We start from the raw sequence: 14,126 nt of genomic DNA on the forward strand, positions 1-14,126 counted from the left end.
AGAAAGAAAGAAAGAAAGAAAGAAAGAAAGAAAGAAAGAAAGAAAGAAAGAAAGAAAGAAACTAAGCTTGGAAATAGGTTAAACTTGTGTTCCTAACTACTCTGGTAGTCTGGAGGGCTCAGGGTGCTCCTTTTCACTAATGAATGAAAGTGGTGTCTCTGGCTGGCTTGGTTTGATTGACTTTACTCCAGTACTTCCTTGGAGAACCTTCTCCTTGAAACACTCTCAATGTGTTTATGCACCCCTGTTAGCACCCCTGCCTCCACGCAGTGTCTTGCAAAAGGGAAAGAGAAAGAATGAGGCAAGTTGGGGTGCAGGGTGGAGGGGATATGAGAAATCGTCTCACAATCCTCCATCCCACCTGGAAGCAGAAAAAAGAAAGAGATTAAAGATGGCTGAGGAAGAAAAAATACTACTACTAATAAAAGTCCCCAGCCTTGGACATCGGGTGTCCAGTCAGCCAAACTCCAGCTCAAGATAAGCTAATGCATCCCTTTCCCCCTCCAACATCGTTTTTTTTTTTAAATTCAACCCTCAACTTTCAAAAATCTGTCTCTAATTTCAAACTCAAATAAGCGCACAGCATGGTGGCTTTTGTTTTGTTTTCTTCTCCCCAACTCCTCCCTGTGATTGCATAACAAAAGTGTCTAAATTCACACCATCTGGCCGATAAAGACACTGGCCCCACTGCCCGGCTGGCCCGGCTGATTAGGGCCCTGTCTAGCCCGCGCCTTGTGGCGAAAGTCACAGCTGTGGGCTTTGCTCGCGCTCAATACAACTCTGTTATTAGCCAGCTGTAGGCCTTGAGACGACTTCTGTTCAAATTATAATATCTTTTAACCCTCTGAGCATTAAGGGCACAGGGGTGGCTGGCAGCAACATAACAACTAGACTTCTCCTTGCTAATAATTGGCAAAGTGAACTAAAGCAGGGACAAGAAGGGTGGAGATGATTAGGGGAGAGAAAAAAGTTATTGCTAAAGAGATTTATTTGGTCCTTTTGTTTTGTTCCCCCCTCAATGCTAAACACCAATTTGTGAGCCTTTTATAAAAGATTATCGAACATAAAACCAATCCAGGAAGCACCCAGGTATACCAGCTAACACCGCGCCAGTGCCAGGAAGGACCTGCAGGACCCACAGAGTCGCCGCCCCAACCCTGACTGCCATAGCCAGCTCTTGAACTGTGGGAGAAGGAACTTTCCTCCTTCTGGAGAGTGAAGTGCTTCAGGTTGAATGAGAATTTCCCTTTCAGATGCAGCCAATATTTGCCTACACCTATCTCATCTCCGAATACACACACACACACACACACACTGCAGACACTACCCATGTGATGGATCATTTATTTACCCATAATTAATATTTGTTTTCAAGTCTAGTTTGGGAAGAAAGTAACAGAGCATCTTCCCAGATCCCCACTGTAGAGAAGTTACAGTACATTAAATTTTTATATTGTGTTACTAATGCAGACTAAACTAGAGGCTTTAAAAATTGATGCTGCTGTTTAAACAGCATAAATGAGAAGGATTTGATTGGGCTTAAAAATAAAAATGTCAGGCTTAACTACAGCCGGATGGGGTGGGCAAGTAGTAGTCAAAGTAGTAGGTGCAATCCATTCGAGAATGGACTCGTTTAGGGGTGCGGTCCCTTCCCTGTTTGGAAGGCTATCTCTCCCAACAAAGACACCTGACAGTGAAGAGGAATAACAAAGAAAAACTGCCTTTGATGACCCACCCACATGAAAGCATTCTGTTTAGTTTAGGTATTATATGCAGGTGCATCTTTGAATTGTATTTCCTTTTTGGAACGAGACTATCAAGGGGCGCTGGAGTAAGGGGGTAGCCACCTATCTTCCTCCTCCACCTCCCCACCTCTCATCCAGCCACCCGGCTGAGGCGGTCTCAGTGTCCCTCAGCAAAAGCCACCGGCAGACTTTCACTTTGCATTTGGCAAGTTTGCTTTTCTAATACTTGGTCAAAACCAAAATCAAAACAAACGTGTCTCCTTGTGATGATTTCTTCCTGGCTGGGCTGACAGGCGAGATAGAGAGAGCTTCAGGGGTCTGACCCTAAACTAGTCCCTTCTAAGTCATGGCCTTCAGTTGCCCCAAACTAGCAAGGCTGGGGTTGGAAAACACGGAAGCAAAAGCAGAGTGAGAAGAACCAAGGTTTTTCTTCCCAATCGGATTATGGGGTGGCGTCGAAAGAAATTCATTTATGAAATAGACATTTACAATTTTAGAGTGCTTTGGCCATGCGCCGTCCATGTCCTTCTACCTCTTCTCATTTGCGGTAGGACCTCAACACCCAACAATCTTCGCGTACTAGACGCTCAAAAAATATTTGGCCAAAGAATAAGTGTACGGATGAAATTCTCCTAATTTATTTTCTTCTACTCACGCAGAAGAAAAAGCGCAGAACACCGGGACACGGAATGGATCTGTGCCGGAAGGCGGATGAAAAAAGGGCAGAAACCCGCAGACCGCGGCTTTCACACAGCGGTCCGCGGAACCCAGCCGCGGCTGCACAACCCAGCCCGGGATGGGGCGTCTCCCCGCTTCTAGACCCACTCGTGTGGGCCAGGACTGATCTTTCTACAGGGTGTTTCCTCCTGGCCTAAGAAGCACTCTGACATAAATCGTAGCAGTGACTTCCCCAGGAGAAAAGAAATGCCCCGTGTCGCAGACAGGTGCCTCGGAACAACAGAATGACTGGGACTGCGTCCCAAAGATTGGACTCTGCAGCTAACTCCACAAGTGGCTGAAGTTCTACCAGGAGTCAGCCGGGCGGGAACCCAGCCGCTGCCGAGATGCCTTCAGGGGAAGTCCCAGATCCCAAGCTGGAGCCCAGTGCCGGGACCCCGGGCTGTCCAAAAGGCATGGGAACTCCCGAGACGCCAGGGGGGATGGGACTAGAATCTTCTGGGTTTCCTTCCCTAACCACTAGATCTAAGGAACTGGCCTTAAAAGGCAGAAGGGTTTCAATGGCTCTGCCCCTGGCGAATCTACCCTGGCGCCTGGGCTCCTTCAACGCCCGCGCTTGGGGCAGACGCACCCACCTGCCCTAGGTTCCCACGGGTCCCGGGACAAGGTGGCTCTTACCTGCACATCACCTCATGTGTCAGGAGAACTCGGCACATTTCCGGATTTTTATTCTGTCCCTCGTAAGCTATGGGCTGCAAACAGGGGAAAAGGGGCAGGGAAGATATGAAATGGGGTGGGGGGACACAAAGTGGACTTTAGCACCTGCACAAGTTTCCTTCCCCTCCTACCTCTACCTCATTAGAGGTCCCTGAGCTCTCCGAATCTGAGCGGCTGCCGGCTTAACTAGGCTGATGCAGTAATAGAAGTTTGTCCCAGAGTTCTTAGCAGAAAGGCATGCTTGAGGTAGAAGGGCTGAATCTTCCCGTGGCTGCTTCTTCTCCACACCCCTTTCCTCCCTGCTTCGGTCCCCAGCATCTCCCCAAGCCACCTAGACCGGTCAACTGGAGGAGTACGAAACATTTTCCCTCCAGAGCAAAAAAGGAGCAGAGTAATGGGAAGAAAGTGTGGAGTCCGGACCAGGAAGCATGCGGGAGAGGAGGTGCGGGGCTGAGGAATAGCCAAGCCTCCCACTAGGCTCACCTGCTTGGTGACCGAGTCGATCAGCCTGACGTAGAGGTCCTGCTCCGTGCGGACACCTGCAGGAGAGGGGACAGGCAGGAGTCAGGGCCGTGCTCCTCTCCTAGAAGTCCCCCGTCCAGGGGGGCCGGAATGAGCTGCCACTTAGCCAGAGTCTCTCCCAGTGCCCAGCTCCACCAAGCCTCCTGCAGACCAGTCCCCCTGAGCCTGCCAGCCCTGTGTGCGTGCCTGATGCACTGCCGCCGCCTGCCCCCGCTGCCCACCGGTCTCACCATTGCTGTATAGGAGCTGTAACTTGTAGTGGGTGCCGTTGTTGGTCTTCTCGTTGCCTTGTTCCTGGAAAGACAGAAGGCACTGGGTTCCCCTGCCTTTCACCCCCCACCAAAAAAATTAGGAAAGAGCCACTCCTCCATACCACCTCCCAACCACCTTGAACAGCCTCCTCTGCCCAGTTGTGGGCAGGAGGAAAGAAGCTTTTGCCTACTGGAGCATTATCAGCTACTTCGGGAATTTATCATGGCTCACAGCAACTTGACCTCCTCCAACCCTCTGTTTCTGCCCCTTAAAAACATCACCAGTGCAGAGACCCACAGTGTGATAACCGGACACCTCACCAACTCAGCCTTTAAACAGGCCCCACCCAACCCATCTGGCTCTGTCTATCTTTAGGAGGCCCCCAGGCAATTCTTGCCAGAAGGGTGAAGGGACCTGTCATTTGGAAATGGCAGCACTGGGCCCTAACAGGCCACCACCTGGACATCTGGGCCCAGAGCTTGGAGCCGAGTTCCAGATCCGAGAGAGCCTGAAGTACTTGTACCACACTGTACAACCAGGAGACTGAGGCTGTGCAGGGGCACCAGACTTTCCTTGGGTTGCCTATAGTTTCAAACAGATTGTCCTTTATTTGAGATCAAATTCAGCCCCCAAATCTGGGCTTGAGCTCTAAGGTGGTGAAGCCTGGAGCAGAGCTCGAAAGAAGGCACCCCAGAAGGCAGACCAAGGCTGGGCAGAGGTTCTCCCTAGGGCTGAGTCAAACCCACTCAGACCAACTGGCAGGTGAAAATAATAAAATCAATCTGGAGAAGAGTGGTGGCAGCCCTGGGTGCACTTTTCAACTCTGCTCGGAAGGGTCAACATTCGCCGCACGGCTGACATCCCCAAGGCTGGGTGAGCACAGCCCCGAGTTCCTGCGGCATTAGGAAAGGGAGTGAGGTGGGAGGAGGTGAGGGAGAAATCTACTGATTTAGAGGCTGGGGTTGAGAAGGCTGGATTTATCATCCCTGATGATTCAAGAGGAAAAGTGTCGCAAGTGACAGATGGAATCTTTAGCGCTCTGCAAGGAGGAGGTTTTTAGGCCTGGGAGCTGGGGCCAGGGTCCACTTACTTTGTCGTTCTCCACGAAGTCCACAAAGGCTGTGCGCTCAATCTCCACTGGTTGCCCCTGCCTATCGTAGAGTGCCAGGACGAAATGAAAGAAGTTGGATTTCCTCAAGTTAGAAGGAGGCTGTTTCTCAAAGTGGGCTCGGGACAGGGCGACTCCGCTGCGCAGCACAGGAAGAGACAGGAGGGGACCCAACACAAGGAAAGAGAGAAAAGACAAGGTGTTACTGAGGGGCCCAAGCAACACCACAGAAGGCCCGGGTCCTGTCCCAGACTCAGAGTCCCGGGCCTTCAGGCTTTTGTCTCTTCAGTAAAGAAGCCCAGACTCCACAGAGGAGTCACTGTGGCTGTGGGCCAATTCCCTGCCTTCCAGAGTCCCACTACAGCCACTGGGGGAAACCCAAGGACCCCCTTGGCCAGCTGAGGTCCAGAGCGGTTCCTCCCCCAAGCCGTTTCTGCGTCCCTTCCTGACAGCCCCATGCGCTTAGGTGGCCCGGCCAGCTGCAGCAGAATATGAACTGGGACGGGGCCACCGGGGTGAGGGCCTCATTTGCATTTGAAGCCTACCCTCTGCTTAGTCAGGGGCTACCTGTCCTGGAGACACTACCCCAAGCAGGCATAGGCGAGGGCGAGGGCAGAGTGCGATGCCCAGAGCCCACCTCTGGGCAATATAGGCCTCACTGCGCTCCTTTCCTGCTCTTCCCAAAAGTTGTATCCCGGTCTGCGGGAGGGCAGGGCCCCCGTGTGACACACTGGAGACCTTCACCAGCGGAGCTGCTTGAAGAAGCCAGCGCGTTTAGAGGCAGACAGCAGCTTTCTCGTGGAGACTCAGGCGACGCGGCGACGCTCAGGCTGCGCTTCCCGCGGCGCCAGGTAAAACGGCTGACCCGAAAAGAGTCAAGGAACCGGGAAGGGCCCTCGAGCGCTAGGAGTGTCTGCACACCCCTTCCTGCCTACCTGTCGCGGCCAGCGCCTAAGTGGCCACTAGATCACCTTCGTCCGAAGGCCTGGGGGGCACAGAGGGCAGAAGGTGCCCTGAGGCACTGAGGTCGTCCGACCTACGGTCCGGAACACAAGCACTTTCATTCTTTTCAAGGGTGCAACATTGTGGCTCCAATCCCCCCAACTCGGATCTCCATTCAACTTTAACCAACTATTTGATTGTGGGCAGGGAGGACCAAAACGGAGCGACTTCAAGAAGCCCCCGAGAGCAAATGCGCCTCAGAGCTGGCTGTGCCTTCTCTGCCGTCGCCCGCTGCCAGGCTGAGTCCCCGGGCCCCTTCCGCTAGAAGCCGCTGCCACCGCTCTGTACTGTCCGCCGTGGGGACACTGGCGTGTACTGTTCCGACGGGGACAAAGTCCGGGTTCCTAGGCCCTGCGACTGCCGGCTCCTCTCCTCCATGACTGGCGGCCGGTTCGTTCTACCCGGGACACCTGGAGATGCGGCGCGTCTTGGAAATGGGTCCTCTCTCTGTGTGAGGTCAAGACGCGAGACTGGTGTCTTCGAGCGAGCGCGGCCGATGAGGAGGAGAGAGTCCAGGGAGAAGTTCATGGGCTCGGGGCTGCTCTCGCAGAACACAACACACAGGCCACAAGTCCCAGCTCAGAAGTGGTGAAGAGACAAGGGGACCGGGATGTCTCCGCGGGGTGGCACCTCGGACAAGGTTTTTATCGTCTCAGCATACAGACCCTCGGAAACAATGTCAGCTTTAGGGACGCGGACGCTATGGTGCTGCGATCCGGTCTGGTCTGCGGTCGGGCTCCCTTCCTCTCTTCCTCTTTCCTTTTTCACGTCTTCTCTTCCTGCCTCCGCGTGTCTGGTTCTCGCTCTGCGCTCTCTCTCTCTCTCTCTCTCCCCCCCCCTCTCTCTCTTTTGCTTCTTTGCTTGTCCTTCTCCTTCGCTAAGATCCCAGCTACCTCGCCCTCCCGGCCACGGCTCAGGCCTCCCCAGCTCCTCTTGCTGCCGCCACCATCTGGCGGCAGGGCTCGGGGTCTCTGGGAAGCTCCGGCGAGACACGCACTCACAGGCGGCGTGGGGAACCCAGGGAGTGGCCAGGGAACCTTCTCCGGTCTCCTAGCTGGGCTGCCGGCTGGGACTCCTATGCTCACAGGAGTAAGGGCTGAGGTGCAAGGGATTCCATGCTACTTTGTATTTTGTCTATGAAAGTGAAATACGGGGGAAGAGCGGAGGAGAAAAACCAACGACCCAGGCAGTTCCCAAACCCCAACCTGGCTGCCTGGAAAGTGTCCCCAGAATGGGCAAGCTGGACGCAGGAGGGACAACGCCAGTGCGCAGGGCTAAGGCGACAGATGGGGCAGAGAGAAGAGGAGAGAGACGAGGACAAGAAGGAGAGGGCACACTGACAAGACAGAGCCCGAGAGCACAGTCACGGTGCGGCCGACTCGTTACCTCTGCGCTGCGACATTGGCGTCCACCACGCCGACGTTCCGGACCCAGGACCGGACTGAATCCATCTCGGCGCCCAGTGACTTCTCTTTCAGAGCTGGTCCTCTTCCTAACGTATCTTGAATCCCAAACATTTAAAAAGTCTGATCCTCTACTGTTGGCTTTTTTATATAAAAAGTGAGTTACAACAGTCGTGACTGTTCCAACGCAGCCAGCAAGCGGTCTCCTCCAAAGCAATGCAAGGCAAGGGATCAAGTGTCGAAGTTTGGGACCCTCTTGGAAGAAAAATAATGTAATAATAGCAATAGTAATAACTCGTCCTTTTCTCTTGGCGCGAGACTGCGGGCTGCTGCGGCCGGCCGAAGTTGGGGTTCGCCCTCCCTCCGCGCGCTCAGATCCGACGCCCGGCCCTGCGCCCTATGTCTCGCGCATCCTTCCAGTTGCAGAGCTGCTTCCAGAAAGTGGCCGCAATTCAGAGCATCACCTGTTCTGGGAGAAACAGGAGATTGATAGCTGCCTAGTGTTCCCCTTTCCTCTTGGTTCGCCCTCCCCCTCTGTGTTCCTCCCCACAGATCCAATTTAGAAAAAAAAAAAAAAAAAAAAATCCCCAACAGTCTCAGTTGTAAAAGGAAGGGTAAGACCCGGAGCCGAGAGGAGGCGGTGGCAGCCAGCGCCGCGGAGCAGGGCTGCTGCCGCGCGCGGGCTCCATGAATGGGTTACTACGGCCCTGGCCGAGGGAGGCGGAGCCGCAGCCCGATAAGGAGCCTCATTTGCATGCGCGTTCAGGATTGGCCGGCGCCGGGCAGGCCGGGCCGACGTCCTCCGACGGCGCGCGCCACGTTCTGCGTTGCCGGGCGTCCGGGAGGTGAAAGGGGACAGAAAGCTGCGGGCGCCGCGTCCTTGCCCGAACCCCGCGCGCGTGGCGGGAGAGGCTGGGCGCCCCCAACCCTGCCCTGCCGCGGTGTAGTGCGGTCGATGCGCTGGCTCGGGGGTGGGAAGCCTCCGTGCGTTTGCTTAGAGATGCAGGCTGTTGTAGCCCCCGGAAGGCGTCTGCGCCCCGGGAGTTGGGGTCTGAGCGCGTTTGTGGAGTGCGCAGAGCGAGTCCAAGCGCGCTCGGGTTTCGCGCAAACGCCCCCCGGGCGCCTGCCTCCCGCATCGGAGGTCCCAAACCTCCTGAGGCTCCACAGTGACCCTCTGGTGCGGGGCGTGGGGTGCACGTTGCTGAGAGAAGATATATGAAGGAAGGCGGGAGCAGGGTGTGAAGGAGCGAGACTCCAAGTGCTGTTCAAATAAACAGAGTCGGGGAAACGGTGGAGTTTAGGAAAGAAAACACCAGGGCGAGCGAGCGGGGGGACGCCCGCGCCGAGCAGAGGTTGCTGACAGATCGAGGCGCGGAGTGCGAAGCGGCTGGGCGCAGACCGAGAGCCCCCTCAAAGCCCTCCCCGGGTCCCCGCGCCCCAGGGGACAGCGAGTGTCGCGAGAATTTTGTTCCCGCTCGCGGTGGCAGCGGTGCTGGTCGCGGGCTGGTGACCGGGAGGCGGCGGCTGCTCCGCGGAACAGCTGAAACCCTAGACTGCTTTGTAACTACGCCGGGCTGCTCGCGGTGCCTATTAAAATCCTCCTGGCTGGGTGTTATTTTCTTGCTTGTCCTTTTGTACTCTGATCTGTGCATAGATCTGCTGCTGAAATCTAGAACACCAGCGCGAAAACAGATTTGAAGACAATGAATGCAAATCTGTGCTCAAAGACCATCTGCCGTGGAGACGATCAGCTGCTCGGCAGTTCGAAAGCCTACGCCGGACTCTGCCGGCTGCAGACGCACAAGGCATTGGCGGGAGCCTGTAAGACATGCAGGAAGCTTTACCCCACTTAGGGCTCAGACTTGCGAGTCTAGTGACTCCCATCCAGGTCCCCTAGGTGTAGGTGAGCGCTCAGAAATGAACTGCGAGAGTTTGCCGCTAGAGGACACAGCGCTTTGCAGCTCGTTTGCCTGGGCCAACTGGAAGCTCGGGCTTTCCAGGACCACGGCACTCCTAGGAAAGGGACACTCTGCACTGGCCTTCGTCTCACCCCAGGGGGCAAACTGCAAACCCAAACCGTTGGCCTTCACTGTCTCTACACGTTTTCACTTGAAAATGGGTGGGAAGGACCCTCTCTGCACAGACCCTGTTGGAAGGACTGTGGTGGTGGATTTGGGGGGAGAGGAGAGGTGAAACCCTGCATCGGGCTTTCTGTATCGCCCTGTCCCAGGGCTCTAGCTTGGCCTTCCCAGTTGGACGTGAAAAGGTGAGAGATGACATGCAACCCAAGTGGGGACTAGAAAATGGAACGCGTGGATTGTAAAAAGCCACATCAAGAGTTGCCCAAAGAAGGGAGGTGGGTCTGAAATTGACTACCCCGTTTTTTCAACTGAGTATTTCTCTGCAGGCTTTAAGGACAATGTCGGCTTCCTCAAAAACCAAGCAGCCCAGAGTCTCCTACTCTGGCCGGCTCTTTTTGTAAATCTCTCCAAAACCTCCACTCACACCCCACGCCTCATGTCCGGAGTTGGCTTCCAGCAGAGCCAAGACCCGGGTGTCTCAGCGGAGAAGCCGCCGAGCCCTCCAAGATGCCCCACTAAGCCCGGTCATTTTTCCCCCCAGCAGGAGCTTTTGACCGACTGCACCTGGATGCTACGCGGTAAAGGTGCCCAGAGCATCCCGAGGGTCTGCAGTGGGCCTGTCCTGGTCGGGACCGTCTGCCCCCAGGCTCCGGTTGACTTGGGTTAAAGGGCAGAACCAGGGTCGAGGGCTCGGGCTTTTCTCACCAGTAACAGCTGCCACCCAAATTATGCCTCTGAGGAAGAGAATGAATTGCTCCTTTCTCCCAGCTCCTGCTGTCCTCCCCAAATCAGAGCACCGTGCTTGGTTCTTCCATTCCACCCCCACCCCAGAGACAAGTTCAGGGGCCGCAGGCCCCCCTGGGAGGTCGGCGATGCCCGGAACTCTGGCTGAGTGGGACACCGCTTGCATCCCGCTGCGCTCTGGGCGCCGTCTCCGCGCCACTCAGCGCGCAGGGCGTGAACGCTGGACCCGCGGCGAGGGGGTCCCCTGGGTAACTCCTCCCGGGCACGGAAGTTCCCTTCTGGCTAGGACACAGTTCCCGGACGAGTACGGCGAAGGAAAGGCGGGCTGGGCCCGGCGGGCAGCGCTTCGGCGAGAGAGAAGCATTTCTGCCAACCAAGTTGCGCTTAATTATTTGTGTGTAGTTTTGGGGGCGGGGTGGCGACAGAGTTGGCCACCCGCGCCGAAAGTGGGTTTGCTATAAGACTGGCGCAAACGGAGGCGGTTTCGCCCCAGAGGCTGCACCCATCTCTGTCGCCTCCGGCTACCCCGAACCCTGTCAGGGAACCTGCGCCCCCTCAACCTTCTCGGAGCTGCGCGGGGCCGGGCCGGCGCAGCTGCGATCACCGTCCCAGGAAGACAGGCTCTGGTGTACCAAGCCCGCGCGCGTCTCTCTGTCTCCTACTGGAGAGCTTCGTTCAGCTTCTGGCCAGGTCTAGAAGAAGCCCAAATGAACACTTAACAACCCGCCCTTAAGATCTATTTACACAAAACCGAGGTGGTGGGTTGGCATTCTTTTACCCCGTGCGTTCCTTTGTTCACTCTCCCTAAACGCGTGCTCCGAGATTTTTCCAGTGCCTCTTCCCAGTCTGCACCTCAGTGGGATGCGCTCCTCCTCCTCCTAATTGGTACCAAGGCCCATTTGCCCAGTGGTGTCGGCCCAGTCTTCCTGGGCGCTGCGTCTGGGCTCACAGCCAGAGACTTGAAAAATTTCCCTTAAAATTACTCGCTGGGAAGCGTTCCTGTCAGCTGGGCCCCCAGTGAATTTTGAGGTGTTAGAACCTCCTCCCCAGGCCAGCATCCCCCGACTCGAGACACAGACCGGTGGCGCCTTGGTCTACACAGTCTAAGCACAGAGCTGGACTAGTGTGGAGGAGTTCAATCCACCGGGACAGCTAGTCTAGTTTGTGTAAGTGGTGGTCCCATAGCCTCTCTCTGGACAAGAAATTTCCAATTTGGGCTTTAAAAAAAATAACTAGTACTCTTGTTCTTTATTTGTCCAATTAGAAATAAATGGCTTTGAGAGCTATTTCCAAGATCTCTTGACCATACAATCCACAATCCGTGAAGTGATTTTTAAAAATCCAAATTCATAAACTTCCGCTCAAAACTGCAACTTTGGCATTTTTCTCCAGGAAACTAGACGTGTGTATTCTATAAATGCAAATTCCCTAGAGAGGGGAGAAGGGTGGAACGAAAATACTTTATGCACGAATTTGGGACAGAGATCTGCTGAGAGTTCCACCACTCACACCCGGCGGGCCGTGCTTTCAGGGTGGTTCTGTGAGAAGTGAACACGCTTGTTTTGCTTTTATACAGCAAAGGAGGTTTGAGCAGGAACAACTACAGAAATCCTGAGGCACCAAAAGGGCTTTTCACACACACAGTGATGCGCCCAAGCCCCTCGATCACTGCACTGAATTTACCCAAAGTGGATTGGAAGAGCCAGATCAGATTTAACCGTAACACTTGGCAACTCAGATGGTCTCTTCCTCCTCCGTCTTGTGCCTCATCCTCACCTTCTCCTCCTCCTTCATTCTCCCCATTTGCCTGCTCTTTCTCCCTTCCTTATTCTCCTTCAGTACTATCCTTCCTTTCCCTTCCCTCATTCCAGGCGCAGAAAACGAGGGAGCCTGAGCTGACGAAGAACACTTACAAGGTCAAGAGAATAACTTCTCTACCTTGCAGGAACCCATGCCCAGGGCGGTGGCATCTCCGTTACCACTGCACTTAAGGCACAAAGGTAGGAAGACTAAGCGACAGGCATTAGGAGACACTAGCGAGCAGGTCTCCCCGCGAGGAAGGTGCAAACACGAATAGAGACCTGCCACTTATCAAGACTGTCTGGGTAAGAAATAGCAGCAAGGCTTTCTCACCCTTAAGCTTGTGCGCTCCCTCTCATGTGGGAACTATTTGTCCCATTCTGCAGGTCCTCAAAATGAGGGTGGGAGGTGGGAGGTGGCATCTCTGTTGATAAACAGGGAACAAAAACCTTTAGCAGTCCTCCACTACTAAGGATGGCGTGGAAAGGGCCTTAAGAAAGAAAGAAAATACTTAAATGTACCTTTCTCTTTTTCAATTTCTGGGCTCAGTTGAAGGGAAAGATAACCCAAGAGCTACTCTGAGACCCGCCCCCCCCTTCTCCTTTTCCGGGACGTCCCCGCCTCACGCCAGCCGGCAGGGAAAGCCCGTGGGACCTGCAGCTCTCCCGGCTTGCGACGGAGGTGTGAGCGATGTGTTGATTATTCGTATTTTTGCCGAGCGCATACTCCGCCGCGGCCCGCGCCGCCACATTTAGCACGTACACGCGCGTACACGCAGGCACACGAGCTCTCCCTGCGCCTCCAGAGGGACGGCGTCCTCGGAGGGGTAAGGGTGACAAAAGGCTCCCACTCACCTCCTTCACAAGCGCCCAGAAGCACGCCCTTGGCTTCCAGAGCCAACTTTTTTCTCCATGAAACACTTGCCTTCCCCATTCCTCCCTCCGGGTTGTGGGGTGGGCGTGGGAGCGTGGGGAGCCCGCAGCTACAAACACAGCACCAGCTAGAGCTGCATTCCAGTTGGCAGTAAGCGTTCTCCTCTCTCTCTCTCTCTCTCTCTCTCTCTCTCTCTCTCTCTCTCTCTCACACACACACACACACACCTCTCCACCCTCCCACAGCATGTACCTCGGGTGGCAAACGAGAATCTGAAGAGGTTGAAGTGCTATGCTTGGTTTCGGGTCATACTGAACACCCTCAACTGGACTTTTAAGACCCGGACTTCCTCATACTCTGCCCAAGACCTGGTAATGCTTGCTGAACCCGCACCCTACCCCAGGCCGTACATCTCCCAGTGGGTAGCTGAGGCACCATCCAGTGGGCACCCTAGGAAAACTCAGAAGGTGAGGGGGAAATCAGAGATTGCTGGCCCTCTGCAGCCTGCCCATAATAGAAGCGGCATAACTTCCACTTGCTCCGATCTCTGGAAGGAGAACCGATGCAGATCACAGAGTGAGTGGTTACAGCGACGAAGAGACAGTCCCCGGGGCCATAAGCGCTTAGATCAGTGCTGAGGCATTGCTGGCCAAGCTAGGCAAGGGCAAAGGACCAAAGCTACAAACGCTCACATCACCCACGGTCACAGTCTGCCATGCACAAGGGCAGTTGCTCCAGGTGTCTTTAACTGGTGGGGCAAAGTGCTGGAAAAGACTCATCCTGGCTTGGATGTCTGCAGACCCGGGATAGAGGCTGAACTGGATCTTCCTCCCCTGTGCCTCAGTTCCTGGGCTGGTAAAACTGAAGATACTCATTTCCCAGAGATTCCTTTGCCTTCAGGATGAGGAGAAGGTTTAGGATGAAAGTATTTTACAGGCAGCAGGTATTCGAAAGATGTTCATTCCCTTTGGCCTGCGCACCTGTGCATGCACATCTTAGGATCCCACAAGGGCCGTCCCTGGGCCTTTGGGAGTGTCATGTGTGGATGCCTCCCCTCTGGCCTATGAGCTCTGGAAGCAGGAATTCTGACTTCATTTTGCAGTTCCTTGGCCCAGCCCTGGGATAGTGGATGTTCTATAAATTTTTGTTAACATGGAAAGATACCTAAGAGAGTGCTTTGGGACTTGTTCAGTGGCTGCAG

At 54.8% G+C, this 14,126-nt stretch overlaps 1 protein-coding gene across 1 annotated transcript in view; it reads right to left on the bottom strand.

Moving 5' to 3' along the window:
• Ebf2 (early B cell factor 2) overlaps positions 1 to 8,046 on the bottom strand; it is a 192,702-nt gene extending 184,656 nt beyond the window's left edge. Inside the window, exons 1-5 of the mRNA XM_004630676.3 lie at positions 7,411 to 8,046; positions 5,005 to 5,161; positions 3,893 to 3,956; positions 3,624 to 3,679; positions 3,102 to 3,175 (exon numbers count right to left, since the gene is read on the bottom strand). Coding sequence (XP_004630733.1) covers positions 3,102 to 3,175; positions 3,624 to 3,679; positions 3,893 to 3,956; positions 5,005 to 5,161; positions 7,411 to 7,541 — 482 coding nt within the window. The 5' untranslated portion in view covers positions 7,542 to 8,046. The remainder of the gene's footprint in view (positions 1 to 3,101; positions 3,176 to 3,623; positions 3,680 to 3,892; positions 3,957 to 5,004; positions 5,162 to 7,410) is intronic.
• Positions 8,047 to 14,126: the final 6,080 nt, after the last annotated feature.

The sequence above is a fragment of the Octodon degus genome, unplaced genomic scaffold, assembly GCF_000260255.1.
Source record: "Octodon degus isolate 3935 unplaced genomic scaffold, OctDeg1.0 scaffold00036, whole genome shotgun sequence".
Lineage (NCBI taxonomy): Eukaryota > Metazoa > Chordata > Mammalia > Rodentia > Octodontidae > Octodon > Octodon degus.